Raw genomic sequence first — 26,931 nt, 5'->3', positions numbered from 1 at the left:
ATGTTTAGGTATGGGCCTTGAATTCCTATTCTCTCCAGGACTTTTATCATGAAGGGGTGTTGAATTTTGTCAAATGCTTTCTCAGCGTCTAATGAAATGATCATGTGGTTTTCTTCTTTCAGTTTGTTTATATAATGGATCACGTTGATGGTTTTCCGTATATTAAACCATCCCTGCATGCCTGGGATGAAGCCTACTTGGTCATGGTGGATGATTGTTTTGATGTGCTCTTGGATTCGGTTTGCCAGAATTTTGTTGAGTATTTTTGCATCGATATTCATAAGGGAAATTGGTCTGAAGTTCTCTTTCTTTGTTGTGTCTTTGTGTGGTTTAGGTATAAGAGTAATTGTGGCTTCGTAGAAGGTATTCAGTAGTGATCCATCTGTTTCAATTTTGTGGAATAGTTTGGATAATATTGGTATGAGGTCTTCTATGAAGGTTTGGTAGAATTCTGCACTAAACACGTCTGGACCTGGGCTCTTTTTGGTTGGGAGACCTTTAATGACTGCTTCTATTTCCTTAGGAGTTATGGGGTTGTTTAACTGGTTTATCTGTTCCTGATTTAACTTCGGTACCTGGTATCTGTCTAGGAAATTATCGATTTCCTGAAGATTTTCAAGTTTTGTTGAATATAGGTTTTTAAAGTAAGATCTGATGATTTTTTGAATTTCCTCTGAATCTGTTGTTATGTCTCCCTTTTCATTTCTGATTTTGTTAATTTGGATGCACTCTCTGTGTCCTCTCGTTAGTCTGGCTAAGGGTTTATCTATCTTGTTGATTTTCTCAAAGAACCAACTTTTGGTTCTGTTGATTCTTTCTATGGTCCTTTTTGTTTCTACTTGGTTGATTTCCACTCTGAGTTTGATTATTTCCTGCCTTCTACTCCTCCTGGGTGTATGTGCTTCTTTTTGTTCTAGAGCTTTTAGGTGTGCTGTCAAGCTGCTGACATATGCTTTTTCCTGTTTCTTTCTGCAGGCACTCAGCGCTATGAGTTTTCCTCTTAGCACAGCTTTCATTGTGTCCCATAAGTTTGGGTATGTTGTACCTTCATTTTCATTAAATTCTAAAAAGTTTTTAATTTCTTTCTTTATTTCTTCCTTGACCAGGTTATCATTGAGTAGAGCATTGTTCAATTTCCAAGTGTATGTGGGCATTCTTCCTTGATTGTTATTGAAGACCAGTTTTAGGCCGTGGTGGTCCGATAGCACGCATGGGATTATTTCTATCTTTCTGTAACTGTTGAGGCCCATTTTTTGACCAATTATATGGTCAATTTTGGAGAAAGTACCATGAGGAGCTGAGAAGAAGGTATATCCTTTTGCTTTAGGATAGAATGTTCTATAAATATCCGTTAAGTCCATTTGGCTCATGACTTCTCTTAGTCTGTCTACATCTCTGTTCAATTTCTGTTTCCATGATCTGTCCATTGATGAGAGTGGGGTGTTGAAATCTGCCACTATTATTGTGTGAGGTGCAATGTGTGTTTTGAGCTTTAGTAAGGTTTCTTTTATGTATGTAGGTGCCCTTGTATTTGGGGCATAGATATTTAGGATTGAGAGTTCATCTTGGTGGATTTTTCCTTTGATGAATATGAAGTGTCCTTCCTTATCTTTTTTGATGACTTTTAATTGAAAATTGATTTTATTTGATATTAGAATGGCTACTCCAGCTTGCTTCTTCTGACCATTTGCTTGGAAAATTGTTTTCCAGCCTTTCACTCTGAGGTAATGTCTGTCTTTGTCTCTGAGGTGTGTTTCCTGTAGGCAGCAGAATGCAGGGTCCTCGTTGCGTATCCAGTTTGTTAATCTATGTCTTTTTATTGGGGAGTTGAGGCCATTGATGTTGAGAGATATTAAGGAATAGTGATTATTGCTTCCAGTTATATTCATATTTGGATGTGAGGTTATGTTTGTGTGCTTTCATTCTCTTTGTTTTGTTGCCAAGACGATTAGTTTCTTGCTTCCTCTAGGTTATAGCTTGCCTCCTTATGTTGGGCTTTACCATTTATTATCCTTTGTAGTGCTGGATTTGTAGAAAGATATTGTGTAAATTTGGTTTTGTCATGGAATATCTTGGTTTCTCCATCAATGTTAATTGAGAGTTTTGCAGGATACAGTAACCTGGGCTGGCATTTGTGTTCTCTTAGGGTCTGTATGACATCAGTCCAGGATCTTCTGGCCTTCATAGTTTCTGGCGAGAAGTCTGGTGTGATTCTGATAGGTCTGCCTTTATATGTTACTTGACCTTTTTCCCTTACTGCTTTTAATATTCTTTCTTTATTTTGTGCGTTTGGTGTTTTGACAATTATGTGACGGGAGGTGTTTCTTTTCTGGTCCAATCTATTTGGAGTTCTGTAGGCTTCTTGTATGTCTATGGGTATCTCTTTTTTTAGGTTAGGGAAGTTTTCTTCTATGATTTTGTTGAAGATATTTACTGGTCCTTTGAGCTGGGAGTCTTCACTCTCTTCTATACCTATTATCCTTAGGTTTGATCTTCTCATTGAGTCCTGGATTTCCTGTATGTTTTGGACCAGTAGCTTTTTCCGCTTTACATTATCTTTGACAGTTGAGTCAATGATTTCTATGGAATCTTCTGCTCCTGAGATTCTCTCTTCCATCTCTTGTATTCTGTTGGTGAAGCTTGTATCTACAGCTCCTTGTCTCTTCTTTTGGTTTTCTATATCCAGGGTTGTTTCCATGTGTTCTTTCTTGATTGCTTCTATTTCCATTTTTAATTCCTTCAACTGTTTGATTGTGTTTTCCTGGAATTCTTTCAGGGATTTTTGCGATTCCTCTCTGTAGGCTTCTACTTGTTTATTGTTTTCCTGTGTTTCCCTAAGGGAGTTCTTCACATCTTTCTTGAAGTCCTCCAGCATCATGATCAAATATGATTTTGAAACTAGATCTTGCTTTTCTGGTGTGTTTGGATATTCCATGTTTGTTTTGGTGGGAGAATTGGGCTCTGATGATGCCAAGTAGTCTTGGTTTCTGTTGCTTGGGTTCCTGCGCTTGCCTCTCGCCATCAGATTATCTCTAGTGTTACTTTGTTCTGCTATTTCTGACAGTGGCTAGACTGTCCTATAAGCCTGTGTCAGGAGTGCTGTAGACCTGTTTTCCTGTTTTCTTTCAGCCAGTTATGGGAACAGACTGTTCTGCTTTCGGGCGTGTAGTTTTTCCTCTCTACAGGTCTTCAGCTGTTCCTGTGGGCCTGTGTCTTGAGTTCACCAGGCAGCTCTCTTGCAGCAGAAAATTTGGTCTTACCTGTGGTCCCGAGGCTCAAGTCGCTCCGCTCGTGGGGTGCTGCCCACGGGCTCTCTGCGGCGGCAGCAACCAGGAAGACCTGTGCCGCCCCTTCCGGGAGCTTCAGTGCACCAGGGTTCCAGATGGTCTTTGGCTTTTTCCTCTGGCGTCTGAGATGTGTGTGCAGAGAGCAGTCTCTTCTGGTTTCCCAGGCTTGTCTTCCTCTCTGAAGGTTTAGCTCTCCCTCCCACGGGATTTGGGTGCAGAGAACTGTTTATCAGGTCTGTTTCTTTCAGGTTCCGGCGGTGTCTCAGGCACAGGGGTCCTGCTGCTCCTGGGCCCTCCCCCACGGGAGCCCAGAGGCCTTATACGGTTTCCTCTTGGGCCAGGGATGTGGGCAGGGGTGAGCAGAGTTGGTGGTCTCTTCCGCTCTGCAGCCTCAGGAGTGCCCACCTACCAGGCGGTTGGGTCTCTCTCTCTCACAGGGTCTGGGAGCAGAGAGCTGCTGCGGGCCGGGATCTGAGCGCAAGTAGACTTTTTAATAAAAAAAAAAGGAGTGCTTTAAATTTTAATAAAAGACCCAAAAGCAAGTAGCAAAGTGGGGATAAATATTCGTGGTAAACATCTGAGATATTTCCAGAAGAGTGCACCATATATATATATATATATATATGAATTGAGTTGGTTTTTATAGATACAGAAAGAGAGGGGAAGGGAGGGATCAGTCACATTACCCTACAATTTTGTTGTTGCTAATGCTGTACTCTTGCTGTGTTTGGTATCAGGGCAGCACTGGTACCATAAAGTGAGCTTGGTGCTAGTCTTCTATCCCTGTATATTTTATAAATAATTTGCAAAGAATTGGTGTTTGAAGTCTTTATATGTCTGGAAGAACTCAGTACTGAATCCATCTGATCCCGATTATTACTTTATAATTTAATCTGGTTGGCTATTAATAAGAGCTTATTCCTCAGGTAAATACCCTGGGAGTATTTATTATCTTTTATTTGCTATATATAATAGCTTGTGTGTACATTGTTCTCTGTACAGACACTGTAGTGGTTACTCTTCAGCTAGGCACTGTCTTTATTACAGACACATGTATAGCTGATGCATGGACTAGACAATACCCACCTCAAAAATTAGCTCTAAGATTATAGCAAGTCCTCACACGATTAATTGAAAGCTCAAATGTCAGCCTTTCTAGTGTAATGTGATGAAATAACTCCTTTTCTATTTAATTCTCTGTCTTCTCCAAATGGCTTTTTCAAATCGGTAGAGCAACTCACGCTTCATCCCTGTCCATTTCAGGATCGGGGAGAAAACTAAGAGAGAAGGCCTATGCACTTAACCGGTGCATATGAACCTCATTCCCCCAGGCTTGACTTCTGAGATGCTCCAAATGAGATGGGCCCTTGTGGAAAGTAGTAGTCGGGAAAGCATTTTAGAGGGGTAGAAGGCCTTCGGTGTGGTCTGAGATTATGAAACCGATACAGACAACACTGTGGTGCTAATGTGTGGCAAAGAGACACGGAGTCAGGAAGTGAAGCAAGAAAAACAAACGCCTCCATCATATGAGGAAATACACGGGTCCGAAATAGTCAGCGACGTGAGCAGTTTGGAGCTAAAAGAAAGTGGGAGGAGGAAAAACAAGCCTAACGTTAGTGGTGTCAGATGAGAGAAGGGCAGGGAGGTTATCATTCCCCTTGTCAAGCTCTCTCAAAGTCACTGTTGGGACACACTGCACATACATAGAGGCATGCTAAGAATACCCAGGTTCATCTATCATTTCTTTGCTGACACCAGGTAGGTGAAATCCACTGGTCAGTGAAGAAATTCTTATAGATCTGTATTTGTTCTGCAGCGATGAATGAATGGTCTGAAATCTTCAACTGCCTTCTGACTCATACCCAGATAAGAAACCAGCTTTCCCTTTGAAAGCAATTCAATCGTTTTATTTTAGCGGCTATACCCAGAGCACTTTCCCCCCTAGCCTGTGGCTGGCCCCAGGAGTCGGTTAGAATTGTCTATGGAAGCCACTCTTGCAATGCTTCTAGCTAAGCCTAGAGAGAAAAATAACTCAATAGTCCAGAAGAGAAGTTTATAGTTATGATGCTTCTAAGCTCGTGTATCACATATAGGAAAGAAATCTGTAGATATAAATACTGTACACACTCACAGAATGTACCCACACACTCACAGAGAGAAGGGGGCGGGGGTAGAGTTATCTGAAGCAAAACCAACTTTCCATGGTACCTGGCAGAAAGATGTTGATGCAAGGGTGACCCAAAACAGATTTGATGTGGATTTTTTCCAGCAATAAATCATGTCATGTCGAGAAATGTCTGGTGTGTTCCTCCACACATTTATTTGAGCATAAAGTGATTGAATTGTATGGATTTTTGGAATAGGCTTGTTCCATAATGAAATACTTAAAGCATGTCAAAGGAAAGACCAAGCTTTGTGCAATGAAGACTGAAGACAAACTCTCCAATGACAGCAGTCCAGATCCCCTGAGAATAATGACTGGAAAGACTTGTTTCATTTAAAGTAACACTCGAAATCAGAGACCCGAATCCTTTAGTATTGCGCAACAGAATTTCCTCCATTTTATCTTTGTGCCGCTCTAGCTCAAGTTTATCAGCGTTATAAACTTGTAGAGACAAAATCAGACGCAATGCCTCCCAGTCAAATCTATTTTGTTCTTAGGTCTGTGTATGTCCCCAGAAAATTATCAGACTAATACCTCCCTATAAAGGGGAGCAGAACAGAGCTCTCCCACATGGTAATGAGCTCAATTGAACCACAGTTTTGGAATGTAGCTCATTCTATTTTTTAATCAGCTCCTAAATTCCACTGTTGAATTGTTTCGTTTCCCTGACATTACAGTCAATTCAGAAGGTTTGCCATGTCCTAGACCAATGCATATCAGCTCCTCTAAATCCTCTGCCTATAAACTACCACTGACTGCCATGGCCTTGCGGTTGAGTACAGCAGCAAATGTAGTTAAAGGCCTGGGCCTATTTAAGCCAACAAACAAATATGAAAACACTTAATATCTGACTCTGAGTTATTTTTAGCAACTTATAATAAAACAAAGTAGCTAGTTCGCTCAAAAGGCTGAAAACGACCCAATACCACTAGGAACAAAATAGCACTCTTCCGCAGGTACACTGTATAATAATAATTATGTCAGTATAATAGCCGCCTTGGATTGAACTGCATGCATAAATGTACTCTCATGTTCAAAGTGGGCATGGAACCTGGCTTAAGGCCACACAGCTAGTGAGTTGTGAAACCGCGGGGCTTTGTTTCCAAGGCACTTAACCATCTGTTTTATTATCCAAATGAAAGGCCCTCTCCCCTTCAACTGAACCTACACTGTAATTTGAGAATATATCAGATGGAAAACACACATAGAGAGCAAACTTTAAACTGTACCCGGACTCCTAGACTCAGTTACAGATGCTATTAGGGAAGATCACGTTTTAGACTGTTTTCGTCACCTTTTGTTTCTTTTGGGGTTATTATAAAAAATACTTGGTGATGGAATTTTCTAGGTTTATTTCCCATCAAGTAGAAATAAGATCAAATATTTAGATGCCAAGAACCACTTCGTTTTTCTCTCGCCCTCCATCTTGCCCTTGCTCTCTCCAGCTCTCGTGCTCTCTTGCTCTCTAGCGCCCCCTCTCTCTTACTCTAAATTACCAAATGAAGGGGTTGGGGATTTAGCTCAGCGGTAGAGCGCTTGCCTAGCGAGCGCAAGGCCCTGGGTTCGGTCCCCAGCCCCGGAAAAAAAAAAAAAAGAAATAAATTACCAAATGAAGACGCTACTATCCTGTCAACCTACTAATCGCCTGAGCTACCTGCTCGGCTCGCAGGTTCCTCCCTCAGCACCACCAACCTGTCAGGAGCTGGGGACATTCAAGAGCCTGATTTTCCAGCAAAGCTGGACCCAACAAGCTCTTATTAAAACACGACAAGCCAGAGAATCCCTGTGCTTACAAGTTAATCCTAATGGGCTTATTTACCCTAATAAGCTCCTAATCCTGATTAATAGTGTAGGCAACAATCGTGCGTTTTCAGATGATTGTGTAGGAACTAGACGATCCTAACCTTGCCCTCCTCTGGCCTGGAAAACTCGATTCCCTAAGCAAAGCCTCAAGTTTCATCATCTGGAAAATGAAAACTACCCGAATGCTACCAGGATACTAAACTATACAGACTGAGAAAATATATGTAGAACTACTGTTTCACAAAAGTCAGTGCCCTCATCTCAGGAAAAAATCACACTGCTCATGAGATTGATGGCTTGTTTAGTTTATTTTTTTACTTAAAATAAATTAAAAATAGCATTAAAACTGAAAATACAGCCAGCAAGAGATGCTGGAGCATTGTTGAGCTGCAGTGGCATATGAATGTATTTATCTGTTGTTTGTTTTGAGACAAGGCCTCGTGGTTCCCACAGTGGACTCGAACTCCTGGCGCAGCCAAAGACTACCTTGCGTCTCCGAGCCTCCAGCTCCCACCTCATGCAGGACAGCTGGGACCACAGGTGTATTCCAGTTTACTCGATTTATGCAGTGACTTGGGATATGACTCGGGGCTTTGCACAAATTAGGCAACCTGCCGTGAGGCAGTCCCCAGGCCTGCACTGCTGTATTCTGAAATATTTTGTTTTGTCTTCTTATTAAGGGCAATTAGGTGTATGTACAAGCACTGAGTGTACTTCCCACTTTCCAAACTCGTGGTGTCTGAGTATCAGGAAATGGCTAATCCAATATTTCATGCTTTAATTACAAAATTACTTTCATGGGAGTATAATATCATCAAATATAACTTCCAAACTCACGACAGAGGTAATCAGCATTAATTTGCCCTAACTCTTCTCCTAACGATGTGCCTCTAGCTATATGGCAGCTCATTTCCTGATTATAGCAAGAAGCACAGAGGCTGAATCGATGGCGCCATGTCAGCTCAGCCTTGTGGGACAGAACTCTGACAGCCTGGTGGCCACTGAATGAAGGAATAACATTGTAAGCAAGCACCGGGTATTTCTATCAGTTCTTCCTCCTCTCCTCTCCTCCCTCCAAATCCTCCTTACTCTCTTCTCTCTTTCAAGTTCATGGCCTCTTTCTTCATTAATTACACTGCATGCATATGTGTGTGGGGGGGGATAAATACATATATGTGTGTACATATATGTAGGTATATGTATATATGCATTTGTAAATATACGTGTATATATGTGTCTATGTGTATGTATACATACCCATACGTGTGTGTATATATACATATATATCCTCAAATATAACCTGCTCTCTCTATATAATGTTACTTGTAACAGGATAGGTCAGTGGGAAATGGCTGAGATAAAACCTAAACACAGTGGCCTGGAACTGGAGGCCCACGCACAATGAGGTGTTAGACAAGGAAACCCACTTATTCCGGCACCAGGACTAGTTTTGGATTTGTTCTTTGCTAACATTTGTACAGGGATAGTAGGTAACTGAACTAGAAAAATTGCAGGAAGGAATGTGTATTCAGAAGAGAGAAAAGAACATGGATGCTCACAAAACAAAAAATATCAAGTGCAAGCTGAGAGGTCGAACCGCGGACCCAGGCAACGAAGCCCTTGCAGTTTGTTTCCGGTCATTTGGCATTGCGCTGTCTTTAACTTTCAGTCACAGCTTAGGAATGGGTGCTGAGGAAAGTACTCCATGTATGGGAGGCAGAATCCTCGTGGGAGCCTGGAGGGAGGTCTTAATGCTCTCGCCTGGCTAAAGGGGAGAGCAAAGCCCTAACAGAAACAAACTGGTTCAGGATCCGACACTCCTCTAGTTAGAATCCTTGGCCCAAGGAAAAAGGCTGGCAGAGCCTGCCCCACTGGACTGGAAACTTTCGCTCTCCTTCTCTGGGTCTATGCCTTCTGTCTTGTTCTGTAAATGTCTGATGTCTGCAAGGGGTTATTTGAGAGAGACTGGTCCCACAGCTTGATCTGGCTGGTGCCATTCATCCTAGCAGGGCTGCCGTGTCAACTGTGTAATTAAAGATGGAAGAAACGCCACTGGCAAGAGAAGATTGGAATAAAAGACTGATTGCCAGACTTAGCAGGCTGCTTGCCTTTCTGGTGACAGGCTCTGCGGTGTCTGGGAATGCGGCCTGGTCTCCAGAGTGCTGGCAGAAGAGAGCACAGATAAATAAATGGCTCCTTCAGGGCAAATATATGATCCACACTGCTGCTCATGAAGCACTGTCTAGCCATGTCTGGAGTCTCCCTGAATAGATAGCTCAGGATGGAATCTTGGCATTTGAAGGGAGCGAACAGTTTGCAGCCTCCGCAAAGGAAAATGTTCTGTATGACCAATCAGAGCCTCCAATGAGCTTCAAGGTGCTTCCCTCCCTCCCAGTTCAGCATCCTCGTCAAAGTGTCAACCAAAATGAGGAAAATTAAGAAGCAAAAATCCAAAGAAGACGACCTCCTGGTGGTCCTGAAAACATCAAACGCTTCAAAGGAAAAGAAAATGCTTGAAAAGATGTGAACACTGCTTTTGCACTTGGGAAAGCGCGCCCAGCACAGGCTCCAGCAGAATATGAAGCCCCAGGGAGGAAGAAAGCAGGAGCTGTTGTTCCCCACTTACCCTTCACACCTTCTAAGGCTGCGTCTGAATTCACAAGGAGAGGATTTCTACTCCATATTAAACACTCTTCTTTGAGCAGAGTTGTAATTTGCCTTGAGTAGCTTTTTATGATACTTAATTTCAACAACATGTGAGATTGGCAACTATTTATGGCTTCTCAGACCTCAGAGCAGATTGCCAGAGATAGAAGCTAATTCAGATGTGTAATTTCTCCTAGAATAAAGGTTTTTCTGCTTGAGGTCGGGGAGACTTATTTTGGTTCTTTCAGAGCCTTGCAAACAAGACACACATCCTGGTGGAGGCTTTCTCCATCACTGTCTGAAGGAATCCAGAGCCATCCACGCTGTCATCTTTAGGATGCACAGATACATTTGTTTATAGAACAAGGAGACTATATAAAACATTGTTTCACCCCAAACAGAAACATCCCCTTTTATAGAAGCTGAACCTTTTGTATTTCAGACCCTAAGACACTGATTTACTGTTCAGCATGGGGTTAGTTTAAAGAAAGAACAAATTAAGGAAGAAATAAAGCATTAAGTTTGATATTTTATTTTCCGATTAGTAATCGGTGGCTAAATTTCATTACAAAATGTGTTGTCAGCATGGGCTAATGATGGGTGATTATACATGGACGGCATGCAGAGCCATTCCTCTTGCTGTTCAGACTGGAGGATTTGCTAACGGAAGCTGAAACCTATGGACAGCATTAACTAAACATGCAGCAGTGTCAGCTCATTCATAAGCACCTAGGTGTTAAAGTATTTAAGGCTTGAAAATAAATGCCCCAAACATCCTCATTCCTAAGCATAGAAATGGCGGGCTGATTCTTGCTCTATATTTTTTCCTTTGAAGTCAGAAAGGGTGGGAAAGAACGTGCTTACTTCTCTGCTTAGTGTTCGTAGGTTTGTGCTCAACCCCCTGAGAAGCTCTAGAAAATTATTTAGTGTCACAGCTCCATGAAATCTTTAGGACTATAGCACCATTCAATTTGTTCTAAATGAGTAAAGGAAATAGATTTGACAAATCATAGTACCCAGCATTTGTGGAAAATATGCTATATTTCATACTCTGTGCTAGGGACTTCCTATGCATTCTTATTGACTCAGTAGCCATTTGAATAATACCATCTAGTTTTAATCATCTATATTATATAGATAAAACAGATGGTGTGCAAGTTAAATAATTCCTTAAGTACACAGGAGGTGGCAGAATTGGGGCTGTAGTCCAGGTAAGCCCACTGCAGAGCTAAGCTCTGGTCCCTAGGAAGGTACCTCTTGTGTGACTCGATCCAATTTATTACACAGATTTAAGCTGCCTACAGTTACCTGACGTACTCCTTTTAAAGAAGCTGCTTTCATTGTATACTGGTGGTAATATAGAGCACAAAACAAACTGTCTCCACTTACAAAACGAGCCTTCATAACTGAAAGAGTGGCTCAGCAGTTGGGAGCCCTTGCTGCTCTTCCAGTGTACCTGAGCTTGCTTACCAGTTCCCGTGTGAAGTAGCTCACAGCCACCTGAAAATCCTGCCCTTTACTGGCCCCCACTGAAACCATACTCATGTGTACAAGTCCCTCTCTTCTCTTACACACACACACACACACACACACACACACACACACACACACACACCCTGTGGAGTCCATTATTTATTGGTCAGTAAATCTTGAATATGGGATCTACTCTGGAGTGACTGATCCACCCAGTGTCATTCCTGGGAGAAAACCATTTCCCTCTCCCAACAGATATAATTAATTGACAGTGTGTACATATCCCTCCCTCTTGCCACGCACACGTGCACACACGCATAATTACAAATAAAAATATAAAACGCACAAATCCTCAAAACCAAGACTCATAACTTAAGATTGAGAGATGATTTTAAGGAGCTCTGCAAACTCCCGGAGTTTGGAACATGATCGTGCTTCCTTAGCTTCCTTTATGATCACAGAGACATTTAAGAATCTACAATGCCAAGAAGTACTTACTGACAGGAGCCCGGTACAGCTGTTCCCTGAAAGGCTCTGTCAGAGCCTGACCAATACAGGCATGGATGTACACAACCAACCATCCAGACTGAGCATGGGGACCCCAATGGAGAATTTGGAGCTAGGACTGTAGGAGCTGAGGGGGTTTGCATAGGAAGAACAACAATATCAGCCAACCAGACACCCCAAAGCTCCCAGAGACTGAACCACTAACCAAAGAGTACACATGGAGGAACCCATGGCTTCAGCTAAATATGTAGCAGAGAATTGCCTTAGTGGACATCACTGGGAGGGGGGCTCCTTGGTCCTGTGGAGGCTTGGTGACCCAGGGTAGGGGAATGCTAGAGCACTGAGGCAGGAGTGAGTGGGTGGGGAAGCACCCTCATAGAGGCAGGGGAATAGGAGAGAGGATGGGGCTTGTGGAAGGGAAACTGGAAAGGGGGATAACATTTGAAATGTAAATGAATAAAATAACCAATAATAAAATAAAAACAACCAAAGACAAACAATCAAACAAAAAGACTCTACAGTGGACTCTGGCTGAGTCATCCAGAAAATTTAAAAAGCTTGGGGATGAAAGGTGTAAGGATTTTGTTAAGAAGCTCTGTTGGTGACCTCCAGAAAGAAGTTAACGAGTGGCAAACATTTCCTTGAAAGGAGACAGAAATACTGGAAGCATAAATGCTTTCTGACTGCTTACAGAGTTCCAAGCCCTTGACGTTTCTGTTTGTTACCATGATAAACCCAGGAAGTTTAAACAAAACCTCCCCTCTAACCCACTAATATCATACCTGGTACTAACAAGGTGTTGATTTTGGATGAAGTCAATAGGTAGAGAGGACTGAGTAGTCAGCTGACAATTATCACACAGGTGCCAGGCTCTAAGACTTGATCACTGTCATACCTTCCTGACAATACATTAGTGTCACATCCTAGCTGAACTGCTGGTTGGGCTCCCAGGAGGAGGACTGGAACCTGTAAATGGTTCATGGTGGCATGTGGCGAGATGAATGGAAAAATGTTCATGAGATAGCGGACCAGAAAGAGCTAGAGGAGACCATTTAGAGGTTGGAGATTTGCCAATCATAATTACCTTTTCAAAGAGCCAACTTCTGTTTGAACAAGTCTGTAATTTTCTTCCTCTTCTTGCTGCTTTTTGTTCACTTCTATTGTGCTTTTTATTAGTTCTTGTCACCTACTACTTTGGGGTAGGACTTGTCTTTCCTTTTCGAAGTCATTTAAGTGCATCATTAGTTTATTTGTTTGATGACTGAGTTTTTAAAGTAAGTGATCCTAATTCTTGACTTTCCTCTTTAAAAATGCCTTGGGCTGGAGAGATGGCTCAGCCGTTAAAGGCTAGGCTCACAACCAAATATATAAAAATGCCTTAAGCTGTACTTCATAGGTTCTGGAAAGTTGTACTTTCACTTTCATTTGATTCCAAGAAAGAATTGTAAGCAATTTTCTTCTGGTCATTCCCGAGTATCTTCTTCAGTCTCCTAAAATAGATCTATAGTTTTATCCCACTAAGATCTGATGTTTTTCTTTCTCTTCTGTGTTTATTAATGCTTTCTTGTGGACTCAAATGTGATCTATTTTAAGGAGGAGTTCCTAGGCTGCTGAAGTGAGTGTGCGTTCTCTATTTGCTGGGTATCCATAGATATCTGTACATTCATTTACTTAGGTAGTATTTTAACTTCCTTGAATTTCAGTTTGCATGACCTATCCAAACTAAAAATAGGGTAATGGGAATCAACCACTATTGCTGTATCAAGATCTGACCTTGTACTTTCATTGGTGCTTTTCTTTTTTAATGAAAATTGAAACCATAAGATTCAGCAAGTAAATGTTTAATTTTTTTCACTATACCTCCAGGGGTGGGCTATGTTCTAGCATGGGGAGTGTCTCTTGAGTTCACTGAGAGTTCTGCTCAAGCACAGCACTCTGATATGTGCAGGATCTGGACAAGTAGAGGACATGTCTTCGGATTTCCCTTGCCCACAGAGTGTTGATGTTCCCTCTGAAGATGTAGCCGTGAATGTCAAATAGCATCCTGGGACTCCAGAGTTTTCAGGTTCTTCAGCAGTGATGATCAGCAAATGCCCAACTCCAGAGATTAAATTTACCTGCTCACTCAAGCCCAGAGCTTTCACACTCCAAGTTAGTGTGTTAATGAGTTCTATTCCAGCCACTTACTGCCTTTTTCTGTACAGTTCAGTGTCTGAGCTGAGCCTCCAGCCATTTGCACATCTTGACATCCCTCTACCCCATAACTGCCTCCTGGGGCTGTCTCCATGTGCTGTTGAACAGGTTAAATTCAGACTCTTGTGATTTTCCCCTGTTCTCTGACCCCAAATTAACTCTATTTTAAGTAGACACCTTCCCAAGAAGGGGTTTGATCACTTCTTAAGCATTGTGCAAAATAACCACTTCATGCTGACCTGTCCACTGGGAGAATCATTCTCTTACTAAGACCTACTGTGTGTTAGCTGTGTGACTTTGGGTAGGTCACTGCCCTTGCATGGCATAGTATCTCAAAGCAAGTTGCTCTTCACTAGGTTTGCCTGGCTGGTCTTTTGGTGATTTCTGGTACCCTTACCTCCCACAGGATGTCATGTTGCTAGAGCTGTGTTGGGCATGGCTAATACTTCATGCATTCCCAGTCATAACTTTTGTCCAGAGCCCTTCCCCTCTCTTCCTTTGAAATGCAGCTTGGGCTTTGTATTGATTCTCTTTAACTAGGATACACAAAAGCACCTTCTAGTGCAACATCTTAGCCATAATGGTTCTTGCCACTTCCAAGTAGTAGCATGAACTACCAGGGGAGCCTTCACATCTGCAGAAAGCAGGTTCATTATCAGTAGGGAGAGCACTGCATTCAAGCTATCGCCTCTGATTCCTGTAGCTACATGTATTCAATTAGCATTGCTTTGAGCCACTCTGTCATGCAAAGGCAGTGACTTACCCAAGGCCACACCACTAACACGGGATAGTGACGGTAGGAGATGAGCTGAGATGTATTTATCTCAAAGTCTTCACTCTCTATGTGATTCCAATGGTTCTAAAGCTGCCTTGTTTCTGTTAAATGCTAGAAAGTCAAACAGAAGCATAGAAGGCTGTTCTCACTAGAGTGAGCTGATTTACTAGACAGTTTAAATCACCCCTTCCAGAGTCTGAATAAAAGTCATCCCCAGGCTGTAGGTAGCAGTAAGCTTAGACTTAGTGCCGCTAACATGCACTCATTTTGAGGGTTCGTGGGCAGGTGTCTACTGCAACTTAACTTTTCCCTCTTCCTTACTTCTACCATTGCCTGTGCCATTAAACACAGCATCTCTCCAGGGAATTTTTAAGTATTCTGTGGTCTCCATTATTTGATTGCACAGAACATCTTCACAGGGTTGTTATGGAACAGGTGTGCCTTTTATTTTATTTGTTTCCATTTTTGGTGCAAGCATTTTTATCTTTAAAATGTAGCATTAGACAATTTCTTCCCTAGAGAAGTGTACTGTGATGTAGCATTCTATAAACAGTCGTCTAGGGGAAGTATCAACAAATCCTTCAGAGATTTAGTAGCTTCCTCTCAGGTGGGACAGCACATTAAGTGCACAATACACAGCTTACATATTGCCATTCATTATTCTCTTGTTTCCTTATCTCAAAGGTATATCGGCATGTGCATGTGCCCAGCTGAAAGACAGACAGACAGACAGAGAGACAGATAGATGATGATGATGTGATGATGATGATGATGACGACGACGATGATGACGACAAAGAAATATCCTCAGTAACTCACCTTCATTCCCTCACCATGGTTACCCAAATGGTACATTACCTCTGTATCTCCATATCGCCTTTTTCTCAGCTTAAATATGGTAATACTATAAATGATATTTTAGATTTTTTGCTTTCATCCACTACATCTAATTACTTTACACATCACTACATAATCTGCAAAGTTATGACTTACAGAACATAGAAATGGTATATAAACTGATGGGGTAAAAACCTGCTGAAGCTTCCATTTGATATCAGGGTGTAATTCATATTATAAATATATTCACCTATAGAGAATTTTTCTAAATTTTTATTTTATTGTTTTAATTTGTGATTCTAGACATTCAAAGATAAGGTTAAAATATAAAAGCAATTTTGTGTTCTTGGATATTATCGGGAAATATTGCTTGTTGCAAAAAATCTAAGGATGAGTGAAAGCTCGTGGTGACTGAGATATACTATACAAACTTATTATATGGAGGGAAACACATTTCGTAATGGACTCCAGGATGTCCCCTATTGTGTAAGCACATACACTTGATAAGGATTCCAGGATGTCCATTACCATGTAGGCACATAACTTGATAATGGACTATCGAATGTCTACAATCATGTAGGCACATGTACCTGGTAAGGCTCTACAAGATGTCCACCTCCATTTAAGCACATGTACTTGATCATGCAGTACAGGACATCTGGTGCCTTGCCTACACAGAGACAGAACTGTGTTCCTCTGTCTTCTGTGATATTTTAATATCCTGTATACTGCGAAAGGCTTAAGTCTTACATAAGAATTTTTGCATATATTTGCTCTAGAATGCTAAATCACTTCCATAGAGTATTCCACTGACATGTACAGCTTCCAGAAATAAAGGATAGGGACACTATCTCCAAACCTTAGAAAGAACATGTAGTATCATTTTCAAAGTCTCGATAATATAATGAGAAATACTTAGTTCTTGTCTTGATTTCATAAATCAGCCTAACTTTCAACTATTCATTTTTGGAGAATATGTATTGTTGGGCTTAGGTTCTTCATTTTTTCTAAGTACATCTTTTTAAATCTACTTTAGCCCAGTCACCTCCCAAATTAAAGAATTTATCCTTCTGTCAATCAAGAGCTATTATCCATGACGATGTTTACATTCTGTTTACATTGTCACCTCCTCACAGCATGAGTCTCTCTCTAGTGTTTTATGTTTTGCAAACTGCTGTGTGACACTTGTGATGCTCTATAAATAATAAATAATAAAAACCCTGTAGTCTCCTGCCAGGAGTCTTTGATCAAGGGCAGCTTTCAACTGACTTCACATGAGTAGACATTAAAAAGGGAAAGAAGGCACCCTCTCAGTTGCTGGTTGTTTATCTGCAGTAATAACAAAGCTGGTTGCAGAGGGACATTGATGAATCCATTACCCATCCACCATCTATCTTTCTATATTTCTATCTGTCTATCTATCGATCTGTCCTATCTATCTATCTATCTATCTATCTATCTATCTATCTATCTATCTATCTATCTATCTATCTTATCTATCTATCTTCTATCTATCAATCTATTCTATCTATCCTATCTATCTATCTATCTATCTTCTATCTATTAATCTATCCTATCTATCTATCTATCATCTATCATTTCATAATTTCTATCTACCATTTATATCTATCTATCTATCTATCATCTTTATCAATCTATCACACTATCATTTATCTATCATTATATATATATATGTATATACATATATATATATACGCCTATCTAAGAATCTATGATTTAGAAGAAGTCTAAAGGGAACAGAAGTGTTAAACAAAATAGGCTCATGGATTATAGGTGGCATAATAGCAGAAAAAATGTACAGCCATTGGATAAGAACCAGCAAAAGTAGAGACACCAGTGGGAAGGGTGAAAGGATGAATAAAAATAAAGGATAATTTGTGTGTGTGTGTGTGTGTGTGTGTGTGTGTGTGTGTGTACATAATGGAATGCTACATTGGAACACATTTCCATGTATGGTAAACAAAAATTAATTTTAAAAAATCATTAAAAATGAAAATGTTTGCCATTCCAACCCATACTTAAACTCCATGCTTCTTGGCTGACTTTGGAGAGCAGTGTTCTGCACATCCAAGATCATTGCTGTGCAATTGCTCTCAAGGGAGTTTGAGCAGGGAGATTCACTGCCCCTTGGTCTTGCTTCATTATCAGAAAGCCCCCTGTGTGTGGATGTCCAAGACTCTGACTGCTGCCAGCAGAAGGAGAGCTGGAAACATTATTAAGATTTAGCATCAGTTTCTCCACAATGGGTATTGATCTTAACTATGTGAAATGATGGGTGGGTCAATGAACTAAGTCATTGTAAATGATGTTACAATGGTCAACTGATTCAGTCATTGTAATGATGTTACAATGGTCAACTGATTCAGTCATGGTAATGATGTTAAAATGTGAGTGTGTATCAACATATCACATGAAATACCTTAAACACATACAATTTTTAAAGCCTCTGGGGTGCATAAAACTACTCCATATCCCATTGACTTTAAAGGAAAACAAGCTAGTTGACTGTCATGATCAACTGTCTAAGGGGTTGGTAGGAAAGAGGGTGCGTTAGAGGAAGGGAAGACAGGAGATGAAACTAGGGAGTAGAGAGTTAGGGGAGAGACAAGGCAAACATGACACAGAACAAAAGACTAAATGACAAAGAAAAGAGAAACAAACTTAAGCAAGGCACTGGGTTTGGGATAGAATCTTTAAGAGTAAGCCCCAGGAAACTCAGGGGTCTGTATTGCTAGCTGTTTGGGCAACAAATAGCCTTTCTGAGTATTTTTATGTTACCTTAAATTTTAATTATACACAGAAGTAGACAGAATGAGAATCATAGAGTAATTACCTGCCACTTACAATCACCAAGCTAGAACCCAGTCTGTGTTCGTCCCTTCAACCAGCACCCACCTCTGTTTTCTTTCCACCCAAGTTCCAAACAGCATCCAATTTCAAAAAATTCAGTATAAATTTATAAACCCTAATATGTGTTAAAATGGTGTGAGCACAATACCACCAGCACATACAAAATGCAACATTAACTGCAATAACACTGAAGCATAGGTTTTCACATTTTCAATCAGCTCATGAATACTGAATTGTCTACGTTAGCTCTCAACTTAATTTTCTCTCCATACAATCTCCACAGGGTTTGCTTCTGCCTTTTCAGTTCTTGTAGCCTGTTCTCCTCCTAGTTCTTTGAATTTCTTGCTGTCTATGATGGAAGAAGCTATTTATTTACTTTTAATAATTTTCTGAAGTTTTTATTTTACTGATTGTGCTCCTGCCTGATCCTTCATATGCTGTCTTGTATTATTTTATATAAGTGTGAGCAAGTCCAGTTTTGATTTAGGGCATAGGGAATAGACCAAGTCTGTTTCAAAGGTTGTCTACTTGTAGCGCTAGTAGACAGACAGTGTTTGGTTGCCTTTATTGTGTTTGGAGACAGCTATTGGTGATCAATGTCTGTCTGGATCTATTAATTCAATAGAGATCGCAAAAGGTACTAATTCCTTTTTCTTATTTTTTTGCTCAAAACTTTCTACAAAGAGGAACTGCTTCATTAACTTATCAAGATGCAATGAGTTACTTTGAATGGAAATGGGAAGATAAAATTTTAGTCCTTTCTTAATTTGCTCTTTGAAATAATGATTTCATTTGTTAGCATCCCGTGTCATAGGTGACAAGCATGCTTCTCCTGTTATCATTGTGAACTTATGCATTTGACTTTAATTGATATGTCACTGACTTGCCTTATCATTGTGACACTCAAATTTTCCATCTCTGGGCATTTGAAACCTATTCATGTGCCCTTCTCAGTCTTCTGTAAGATTGTAAGCCTGGAAGCAATCAGTTTTGTAAATGCTCCAACTTCTGGTAGTAGGAAAATGGAGATTTAATCTGGTAGAATGGAAGGAGTGTCATCACTATCGGATGGTTAGAATTTCCAGGGATTTTCAGTAAATAGGGCTGCAAAATTGTGTGTGTGTGTGTGTGTGTGTGTGTGTGTGTGTGTGTGTGTGTGTGCAGAAAAAGTATGTCATAATCTATTCTCATACTTGAGATTTAAATTGAAGAATACTGCAGTTTTTTTAATAATATCTTAGGCCCTAAATCTGTCTTATTGTCACTAAGAATTAGGACTTTAAAAAAATGAGAATGAGGGCTGGAGAGATGGCTCAGTGGTTAGGAGCACCGACTGCTCTTCCAGAGGTCCCAAGTACAAATCCCAGCAACCACATGGTGGCTCAAAACCATCTGTAATGAGATCTGATGCCCTCTTCTGGTTTGTCTGAAGACAGCTGCCATGTACTTATATATTATAAGTAAATAAATCTTTAAAGAATGAGAGCATACTACATAAGTACATATTTTATCCCATGCTATGCAAACACTAATCTCAGAATAAAAATACTAACACCCATGCCACAGTTCATTATGTCATTTGTGTGTGTGTGTGTGTGTGCATATGCATCTGATTGTGTGTGTGTGTGTGTGTGTGTGTGTGTATGTGTGTGTGTGTACAGGTACATGGTCATAGCGGGTATGCATATATATTTACAGGTGTGCATGAATGTCTGTGCACATGTGTGTGGAGGACTGAAGTCAACCTCAGGTCTCATTCTTAAGGAGCCATCTACATTATTTTTGAGATGAGGTCTCTCAGTAGGACCTGTAACTTGCCGGTTGGGGTAGACTGGCCAGACAGTGAGCCACTGGAACCCTTCATTCTCTGCCCCTTCAAGGAAAATATTACAACCGTATTCCAACATGCTGTCTTTCCCATAGTGCTAAAGATTGAAATCATACTGGTAGGAAATTACTTCATCACCCGGCCTAACTCCTCAGCCCAGAATTGTTTGTGAGGCATAGTATAGTGTGTCTCTGGCTGGCCACGGACTCACATGGAGCTGATGGACTTTGGACTTTTGAACCTGCATGCACCCACCCAGTACAAAGATTACAGTCACGCATCAGTTTATGCCCTGCCTGGGAACAAACCCAGAGGTTCACACACATGAACAAGCATTCTTTCAACTGAGCAAAATCCTTAACATCCACAATTCCTTTAAAACATTTCAATTGATATTTATTTAAGTTTTTTTAAACTCTCGTCCTAGTTTGATACATTGTCAAATAGTAAGAACTGAGGGCATGCTTACATTACATTTGGAGTGGGTTATTTATTTACTGTGGTACTTAGAATTGAAAATTGGTCCTCAATAGATGCTCGACACACTAATTCAGTCAGAGGCTCTACCCTCTGACCTAATGATCATGTCTCATAGGCTCCTGTTACTTTTATTAAACTTCCTAGTGAGAACTTTTCTTCCAAATACTTGCCATGTTTGTTATTTGACCTTTTCTTTGTTTATATGTATACCTTTCGCTGTGCTAAAATTTTAACGTAACCAAGTGTCTTTCTCTTTTTTATAATACTGCATATGCATTTGTATTTATAGCTGGGGATGTTCCCTTATTTCTGGGTTATTAAGAAATTCATATCTGTTCCTTCTAATAATTCTTACAATTTTCTCAGCCTGAATCCTTGGGTCCTTCTAGAATTTTCCCTTGTTAATGATGTGAGAAATGACATCACCATTAAGTTTATTTTTCCATAGGTATCCAGTTATTGTATGACTTCATTATATGTTTGATTTCCCCCATTAAATTTGCTTTTCCCCCTTTTTACATTTTAGAAGATTTTGTATTTTTGCTCCAGTGTCTACTTATTGTTTGCCACCTTTACCCATATTTTTGTTGTATTTTGGAGGGAAGGATTGGGTGTGTATGCCATGACTTCCCTATGTTCAATATTGAAATTACAACTCTCCTTTCTCCTTCTCATTCCCAACTTTTGATGTTAAATAATTTCCTTTCCTTCTCAGTTAATACTCACAAAGCATCCAGTAACCTTAGGCCCTCGGGTACCCTCCCAAAACCTCCATGTGTACATTTTGATGGTTTCTCTGTACACTGTCATCATCTGAAGAACAAGGAGGGAGAGTTCTCTCTGGATCCCCGAAGCAACCTCAACAGAGCTGTTGGCAGAGATATTGACCCAAAGATGAGAGTTACACAAAACACTAAGTTTCTGTCCCATGCTCAGTGCAAGCAAAGCCCCTCACAGGGTAGCACTGGTAGGGAGCTTGCTCTCAAGCCACCTTTTGTGGAGGAGAAGGAGAACAAAGCAAGGACACAAGGCAGGAAAAGAAAGAAGGTGTGCAAGCCAGGTGGACATGAGTCTCCAAACAAATCTTTCAACAAGGATGCCTACTAGTTAATGTACATGCTCCGAAATAGATCTTTATATGAAGAACGTCATAAGCCAAAGTTTATTCAGACACCAAAGCTCATGGTCTGAGCATACAGCAAATCACATATCACCCTCTGTGTTTGATGCTACCTAAGAAGAATGAAATATACAGAATGCTGTTTGTACGCATTGTTAATCAGTGTATCCTTCCTGTAGAGTTTCCATTTGACAGTGTTGAGCTAATAAAAATAAAAGTCTGCCAGCTCTTTTCTTTCTGTTGTATGAATGAGACTTTAGAAAGTCTATTCTATCCTGGTTTGAACTCCTCTTGATGGCTTCCAGGCTGTCGATGCTCTGAGTCAGTCATTCCCCATGGGTCACAAATCAGAAGTAGTCAGCCAACCCTCTAAGATATTGGGTGCATTTGCTAGAGTAAGAAAAATGCTGTAAGATTCCAGTCGTAGGCGGCCATGGAAGTGGAGTGTGATGCTGTTGATAAATAGAGACACCAAGACGGATGATCAGTTTTCATTTACTGCACAGATCCAGTTAATAGATCCCAAAGGACCATTCTCTTCCAACAGGATTTTGCCCTTGGTAGCAGCACAGTCCATTCGCTTTATGATCTCTTCATAGTTTTCTGACAGCTAATATTTATGTAGCAAACACCCCTTGCAAAACACATCTGACTTGCTTTATGAAAAATATCTCTGGTGCTTTAGTGGCTATCCATAGGATAGAGTTCCATTACCAGGGATCTTGCATTTTTAGTTATATTTTGCAAAATATTACATACTGTGTATCTTTGGGGGGTGATCTACTTCCTTGCATAAGGAAGATTATGTCTATATTTCTAGCACCTAGTGTCATCGACATTAAAATTGAATGTAGCATTAGTTAGTAAATTAAGAGCTTGGAAGAATCCATACAGAACGTCTAGTCATGTGTGAGGAGATGATTCCTTGAAACAACTTAACAACTATCTATCCCAGGGTGACTTTAGCCTTGTTGAATTCACTTTCATTTAAGGGACTTTAGTTGTAATTATCCTATATCTACTATTAAGTTCAGATTTGTCAGAATTCTTAGGTCAGAGTTCCACCTCAGAGATTATTCACCGTACAAAAGTAAGCTTGGAAGTCCAGCTTGGAGGAGACCTTGTGTGCATCTTGCTTTCATTTCCAGGACATTTACTCCTTTGTGGTCTTGAAATTATTTGTGAATTCATCAGTGAAAGTGACTAGCAGAATTGGAATAAATTCAGGAAACCAAGAAACTGACTCTTCCCAACAGAAGCAAAAATAATAATTGAGTTGTTTTTAAGTGTCCTAATTTTAGAAGGGATAAAATGAGGATCCAAATACAAAAGGAAGGTAATTTGGCTGTTACAAAGCCAAATCCAGAAATTGTGTGATTTTTCTTAGTGAAGCTGTGAAATACAGTAACTTACCCCAAGGCAAAGGGATTCAAACACTGCCCCCAATTACACCTCATTGAAGGGTAAAAGAAATGGGGGTGGTATCTCAAGAGATGACTCAGTGACCAAGAGCACTGGCTACTCTTCCAAAAGACCCAGTTCAATTCCCAGCACCCACGTGGCAACTCAGAACTGCCTGTAGCTCCAGTTCCAGGGAATCCCACACCTCACACAGACATATATGCAGGAAAAATATCAATGCACATAAAACAAAATAAACATTTAAAACAAAAGAAACCAGTGGGAAATCATTTACGATGTTGACTGGTTTTGAAAACTTAGAAACCAAATCACTTTCTACAAGATCTGTGTGCAGAGGGCCAGCGGATAGTTAAGCCTAGATGAGTCATAAGAGCCGGACCCTTCCTGGTGGGTCCTGACTGATTACAAAGCCATGGAGACTTTGAAAGGGAATGTCAACCTGATACCTTGATATATAGTTTTTTGAATGTCCACAACAATGAAGAGATGAGGTCATGATGGAGTAGGGTAGATGCTTAGTCTAACCTGAATGGTGCCCTTATAAGAGAAAAAGAAACAGATACACAAAAGCAGAAGCATATCACAGACACGCACTCTTCAATAGGGTTTACGTGAACTATGAACTAAGAAAACATCCAGAGGCTGAGATGACAGACAGCGGCCAGGGTTAGGATGGAGCAAGTGGGTGGGTGCATGGGTGACAATTTAAGATCACCAAAACTTGAGTAATGAAAAATAAGTATTTTAGAGTGTCGACCACTGGGCTCTAATCCCCAAGTCATGGACCCTCTGCACATACATAGCATCTGTGCAGCTGGTTCTTCATGTGGGACTCCTAAACCTGGAGCAGAGGCTGTCTCTGCAGACACTGTCTGCCTTTGGATCCCTTTCCCTTAACCGGGCTGCCTTGCCTAGCTTCAATAGAAGAAGATGGCCTAGTTTTACTGCAACTTGATATGTGAAGGTCGGTTGAAATCCATGAGAGGCCTTGCCCCTTTTCTGATGAGAAGGGGAGGAGTGGTGGGTGGGTGGGCAGGGGAGCTGACTGGAAGGGATTAAGAGGAGATGAGGGAGGGGAAGTTTATGATCAGGATATAAAGTAAATAAATAACTTGATAATTTAAAAATTAAACAATAAATAAATTCTTGCTAAGCCAGGGATGAGGGCAAGTAACTGTTGTGCTCCCCGCGGTGAGACAGCTCTATGGACAATCTAATAAATCATCTTTTAATGTGTAAAAAGGAAAGAAGTATTTTAATGCAATTAAAATAGACTCATGCAAAAAACTTTCACGATAAGCAATCCTGCAGGATGACCCTGACAGAGGTAGGGTGTACGCAGCTTCAAGCTTAGGAGTGTCAGCACCAGACACTGGAAGAGAAGAGCTAGCTCTGAACAAATCTGGACTCTGACCTCCAGCCTGCAGGATGACTAGACAATACATTTCTATCATTTTATACTTCTCTGGCTTTGGTGCTTCCTTACAGCAACTGCAAGAACTAATAAAATCACTTCAGTTCAAACTTCGTTGTGAATGACCCACAGACCAAAATCCAATCTTACTTGGAATTTATCAACTCCAGAACATTCTGTGGAAATGCATAATGCTATAATTTGTTTTGTTCATTAAGAACAATTTAATGTTCCTAGCTCATTTCTTTGCCTATTAGCCCCCCTTTTCCAACTAAATTATCTCAGGGAAGTCTGTGAATCCACGGAGATTTGAACATTGATCCTCTCCCATCTGGATCTAACTGTATCATCCATTTATTATGTACAGTAAACCTTCCCCCCAAAACCTGTCAGATGAATTTGCCCTGTGTTAAGAGAATTTTGACAACTTTTAACACTGTGTTCATGACCTTCTGTGATATCATCATGTTAAACTGACAGTGTCAGCAAGCTATCCTTTCTTGCAACTTCTTAAGCAGTTAAGTTTGCATTGTGAATCTGTTTTGAAGCTGATGACTTCTTGGAATTTTTTTAAAGACAGTCTCCTAATGCACACAGACATAAATTTTAAAGCACTGGACTATAGACAGTATCAATTCTAATCTATGAACCACATAATTAAACTGTGCTTTCTGAAAAATTCTAGGAAATTAGGTATGTTTAGAGGTTAATTGGAATCATGTACGTAGGTGCCTCCTCCCTTAAAACCTGTATAAATTGGGAGGCAGAGTTTGGGATAACATGAAATTATGACACCTTGATGAAGAATGTGGGTTGAAGGTATAATTAGCAAGTTTTATTGATTCCACCCCCAAATTCACCTGTCAGTGTGCAAGGAAAAGGTCTAGGCAATAATGAAGTCAGGTCCTCTGAGCACAGCATGCCTCATGAACCCTGAAGAGGTCATGAAGGGGTGCTTTTGCTTTCTCCCTCCACTCCTATGGAATGTCATGAAAACTTTAGGAACCTCCTTCTTTCTTCTTCAGCAATGCAAAGGAGCAAGGAAACTGAGTCCAGGAACCACTGCAGTCCCAAACCATCCATTCCTCCAAGCAGCACTCTCATACTTGGGAGCTGTAATCAGATACAGAGATGAGAACACACAGTGTCCTTTTTCAAGTTTCTAACACCGAAGATGGAGAAATAGCCACAGGGAAAAAATAGAGTAAAAGGGTCCCCATGTTCTATGACAGAAACCTAAGACAAATGCAACGGGAGGTAGGCTACAGGAAACGTTAAATAAAGCTTTGCAAGCTAGGTGACTTTGAGCAGAAACCTGAAAATGAGTGTGAATCTGAAGGAACTTGAGGTTGGGGACTAGATGCTAAAGGGCTTCCCAGTCAGATTTCTATGAGGATAAAAATCTCCCGTGTGCTGTCTAATCCAGGGTGTGACTACCAAGCTCCTGCATGTGACACGTATGTCTGAAGACTCCAAATGCTGCATTTTTATTTCACCTTAATTACTTTTCAATTACATATAGATCACTAGTGGTCACCCACTTGACAGCGGGGCATTTTACACACACACACACACACACACACACACACACACACACACACACACATTCTGCAAAAGCACAGAGATCTGAAAGCAAGACTCAGTGAATTGTCTATGAAAATAGAGCTTAACAAGACTAGCATAGGGTTAGAGATATGGCTCAGTCAGTGAAGTGAAGTGCTTATCATGCAAGACTTAGGTTTTAATTTGGATCCTTAACCAGCAAGTAAATGCTAGACAAAGTAGTGTCCATCTGTAACCCCAATACCAGGGAAGAAAAAGAGAGGCAGACTCATGGAGTTTGATGGCCAGCCAGTACAACTGAACTGGTGAGTATCAGGTCCCATAAGAGAACTTTTCTTGAAATTTATGTTAGAGAGCAATTGAATGAAGACATCTGACATCATTATCTGTCCCACATATGTGTACTCACATATAACACCCAAGATCAGACCCATTGATATTCCTCCCAATATTCTTTAAGCTCTTAAACCACCATGTGACAGTAGATAGATCTGAGTAACTTCTTAGGCTATAAGTGCATTGAGATGGTGGCCATGCCATGGATTTATT

At 40.6% G+C, this 26,931-nt stretch overlaps 1 protein-coding gene and 1 long non-coding RNA gene across 7 annotated transcripts in view; both read left to right on the top strand.

Annotated features, from left to right (window-relative positions):
- Positions 1-26,931, top strand: part of LOC148004131 (uncharacterized) — an 876,089-nt gene that overhangs the window by 130,461 nt on the left and 718,697 nt on the right. The window lies entirely within an intron of this gene.
- Positions 1-26,931, top strand: part of LOC148004133 (uncharacterized) — a 95,047-nt gene that overhangs the window by 17,532 nt on the left and 50,584 nt on the right. The window contains exons 2-3 of one of the 6 annotated variants that reach the window (XR_015628207.1): positions 15,533-15,745; positions 21,579-22,210. The exons of 2 other annotated variants lie outside the window; for them this stretch is intronic. Coding sequence is in view for 1 of the 4 variants with exons in the window: in XM_087564290.1 (XP_087420416.1) it covers positions 15,682-15,696 (15 nt within the window). In the remaining 3 variants the exon portion in view is untranslated. Of the gene's footprint in view, positions 1-15,532; positions 15,746-21,578; positions 22,211-26,931 lie in introns of those variants that run through there. 3 more of the 6 variants (XR_015628208.1, XR_015628209.1, XM_087564290.1) reach the window with 3 other exon arrangements.

This window comes from Rattus norvegicus, chromosome 8 (assembly GCF_021556685.1).
Source record: "Rattus norvegicus strain SHRSP/BbbUtx chromosome 8, alternate assembly SHRSP_T2T, whole genome shotgun sequence".
Classification (NCBI taxonomy): domain Eukaryota; kingdom Metazoa; phylum Chordata; class Mammalia; order Rodentia; family Muridae; genus Rattus; species Rattus norvegicus.
The sequence above is the reverse complement of the archived record's forward strand: the minus strand, read 5'-3'. Positions and strand labels throughout refer to the sequence as shown.